This window comes from Sinocyclocheilus anshuiensis, unplaced genomic scaffold (genome assembly GCF_001515605.1).
Source record: "Sinocyclocheilus anshuiensis isolate Anshui unplaced genomic scaffold, SAMN03320099.WGS_v1.1 scaffold869, whole genome shotgun sequence".
Lineage (NCBI taxonomy): Eukaryota > Metazoa > Chordata > Actinopteri > Cypriniformes > Cyprinidae > Sinocyclocheilus > Sinocyclocheilus anshuiensis.
This window is the reverse complement of record NW_015558630.1, coordinates 295,665-299,659: the sequence shown is the minus strand read 5'-3', so window position 1 is coordinate 299,659 and position 3,995 is coordinate 295,665. Positions and strand designations below refer to the sequence as shown.

The following is a 3,995-nucleotide window of genomic DNA, read 5'->3' as shown; positions in this document are numbered from 1 at the left end:
CACAATTTGAGTTGAATTACTGAAATAAATTAACTTTTCCACGACATTCTAATTTATTGAGCTGCACCTGTATATCATTTAGACGTTCTTTAAATAAACCAACTGAGAACCCAAATGTGTGCACCCTTATTAATAAATCCCTTGTTAATTTTTTATAGTATTTCCAACTACCAATTTCCAAAGTACCATAGTTACTATGGTTTGTTGGTACTTTAAAAACCAGAATTGTTTCCAAGTAGCTATATATTATGATATTGGTGGCTAATGCCAAGTTAGCAAAGTTTTACTGTACCATGATTAATATCATGGCGACCATATTTTCCACCAAAACACCTTAGCGTTACTTATAAAACCAAAATAAATTTGTATGGGTTCTCGATGGTTTATAAAGCTTATAGAATATTTAATTGAATATTTACTTCCATTTATTTATTAATGACATTGGCGGACATCTAATTACAATAGTTTATTAATAAATCCCTCATAAATATTTACCAACCAGAGTTTCCACCAAAAAACTTAAGTTACTTTTATTGGCGATACTTTCAAAACAATAATAAATTTATATCGGATCTCACACAGTGGAAACTTATATATTTTAATGGAATATTTCTTTATTTATGACTTTGCTGGCTATCAAGTTACCACAGTTGTGTTGTAGTAACAAATTAACTTTTTAAGAGAGAACCACTGTTACCATGGTAATTGTTTTGTAATGGCTTTATATTTAGCGCTCGTTCAGAAACACGTAAAATATACACGAGCTCTTATTTATGGGTGATAAATGAACACTACCATCTAACCTCCTTCATCAGAGCCGCAGTCTCCGTCAGTGAATGTGTCGAAATCATCATCGTCGCCATAATAATCGAACGACAGCGCTTCGTTTTCTCCGTCCACTTCATTATATTTCCGTTCGCTTGTCATTCTCCGAGTTTGAGAAATTTAATCTGAAGAGGCAGCCAAACTTTTGCACATTGTCACCTGATATGACCAAGCCATGGTGAACTTTCACCTCCCCCTCGCCCTCATCACACACACAGCAGCCCGCCTGCGTGAGGAATCACAGCACACTGTGACTATTCATCACTATCATCACAGAATGAAGAGCTGCACTGCAGAAGAACTTTGTAAGAGAAGACTGAGAGGAGAAGACGCCTCCCTTCCCCTTCCCCAAACAAACAGACTATGCATGGACTCCCAACGATGGCTGTGGATCTCGGGAGATGTAGTCTTTTCTTCACATAAGAGACACACTTAGAGAATTTATAATGTATTTATTTATTTAGTGAGCTTATAATAACTTATTGTTCTATTATATATATATATATATAGGCTATATATATATTCTTATAGCCTATGTGAAATGTAAATAATTTATAAGTAAAAGAATAAGTAGGCTATAATAGTAACATAATAGTAACACAATATTTTACTAACACCATAATAATACTGTAATGCAAATAGAATAGATATCCAACACTCAAAATATTAATAATTCAATATTAATAATTGACAACAATAATCATAACATTTTGCTTTTATTATTATTATTATTATTATTATTATTATATACAAATTTATTTAATTGTTATTTAATTATTTAATAAATGTTCTATGACCTTATGACTCTAAACTAAATATTTTATTTATTTCAAATGTTGATTTCATAGCCAAGGACAGATGGCGCTGTAAGTGCTGTGATGTATCACTCAATAACTATTTATAGAGAGTATTAAAGCACGTTTATGAGACAAGTGTCATTTTCTCTTAATGTTCACCGCTGCAAAACTTTTATATTTTTTGATATTAAGATTAATTCTCTATAGTTTAGCTCTCGTTCTGTTGGGTGCAAACCTACAGTCTCAAACTTTATTATTGTACACTTTGTCCTGATTTTCCAATAGGCCTTACAACCAAATAAGGGAACATTCGATCCATTACCTAATATGGAAATAAAGACAAATGCTTTAGAGAGCTGCACACTCTTCTGATTCCTCAGGGTCATAACTAGTCTGTTGAACTTCAAAGGATTAATTGCCTCTTTTTTACAGCTAATATTTTGACAAATGCTTAAGTTCCTCTTGTCAGACAGCTTGTAGGTTTTAAGTTTGAAAATCACTTACAGTACAGTTAGGCTATATACAATAAAGAACAGGTATAAAGGTTTATAACATTGTAACATATTATACAGTGACTCCAGTTTGAACTCCAGTCCATCTTCTCTTGATAGCCATCATATTGTGGTCTCACAGGATTTGACCTACTGCGATACCTCTGCTTCCGTACAGACACAAAGCCAGCTCTTTCCTCTGGGACAGCAGGCGGTGAGTGTGGTTAGGTTGTGTAGTACAGATGTTTAGCGTGTGCACTATGTGAACTCTGCCCTTTTACTCTCTCATTCCAGCCACTGATGCTGTGAAACCCATCTGACCCAACAGAAACTCTAAAAAGGTATTTATGAATTTTATTATTATGATCATCTTTGATTACCTTATTATTTGAAAATTAAAAATGTAAAAATTATTATATTACATTAATTTTTTCCAAACATTTTTGTAATGCCCACGATATATGTACACATTTAGTAAACCACATAAACATACACTATATCATAAACTATATTGCACTGGTACAGTATATTATACATGGAACATATAGAAATAATTTACTAAACACAGAGATTTTTAATTTAGACAATATACTGTTGTTGCCAGGTATTGAGTGATTTCAACAGCCTGCTTTGAATGTGCTAGATTTTGTTTTGTTCTTAGCAGACGCTGCTTCAGTTTAAGCTTTGAGGTCAGCTGATCATATAAAACAAAGATCAGCTTAGAAATGATCCATGAGGCTCGAGCTATAAGCAGAAAGACTGCAATAACAGGAGATTTACATCTGTACTGATTCTAATTTTCATATAAAATAGACTATATACTGTAAAAGGACTACAATATATGCTGAAACAATACATGATTTGCATTGATTTATTAAATATTTCAAATGGAAACAGAATTAAAATAATAATCAGAATAGTACAGTATTAAACTATTAAAATGACATGAAATGTTAAGTTGAATATTTATTATTATTATTATTATTATACACATATTTACATTGGTATTATAGTGTCTGGAGGGCATTTCCCTGGTTGTGTTCCATAGATGAGCAGAGACTAACTTCTTGTTAATTATTTTATGATAGCTAACATGGATCCTCCCATCTGGCCTTCAAACACTTTTCATTTTCGTGTTATCTTATAACGAACCTTAATTTCCCTGTGGATTCATGAATCCACATGATTAATGCGGCCTTGATAACAAACTGCATGAGCAAAACACACTCACCCAGAAATGCTGTATTCTTGTGATTGCATGCAACATTTCCACCCACTTTAAACTCCCAGATGTTGCTTTTACATACTTCATGATGACTTCAAAAGAGATAGATTGATAGTAGAAGAACATGCAGAAGTGCCATGTTGAGAGTTGATTGCTTTATTCTAGGATCTGTGAGAGGTTGAAGACATTGACATCTCTGTCTCCTTTTCATCCAGACTTAATCTGTTTGTTTTATCGTATAAGATTTGTATTCGCAATTTATTTACCTCCAAGTTTTGTGTTCTTTTCAACATGTGAATGCAATATCATGCTTCCCTCAAACACCTGCTTTATTTTGCTTAGAGGAACAGATTGAGAGAAATTTTGCATTATATCACTTGCTCACCAATGGATACTCTGCAGTGAATGTAAGTGAAAAACTCTAATGAAAATGAATGTGCACAAAATGTTGGCAGTTCTGTTCAGTATATGATCAAGCAGAGACTTCTGTCAGTATGATTGTGCACTGTAAAAAATTATTGTGATTTTAACTGTAAAAGACTGTAAAAATGCTACAGTAAAAACATGTTAATTGATTAACAGTAAGTTTCCATAATATATTCGGTGAATAAATGTAATTACATTTAATGTAATTTTACAGTAAAATACTGTTTAAAC

General features: G+C 32.5%; 1 protein-coding gene across 1 annotated transcript in view; it reads right to left on the bottom strand.

Annotated features, from left to right (window-relative positions):
* rragd (ras-related GTP binding D) overlaps nucleotides 1-1,191 on the bottom strand; it is an 11,198-nt gene extending 10,007 nt beyond the window's left edge. Inside the window, exon 1 of the mRNA XM_016476838.1 lies at nucleotides 804-1,191. Within this exon, the coding sequence (XP_016332324.1) occupies nucleotides 804-927 (124 nt within the window). The 5' untranslated portion in view covers nucleotides 928-1,191. The remainder of the gene's footprint in view (nucleotides 1-803) is intronic.
* Between the last annotated feature and the right edge of the window lie 2,804 nt (nucleotides 1,192-3,995).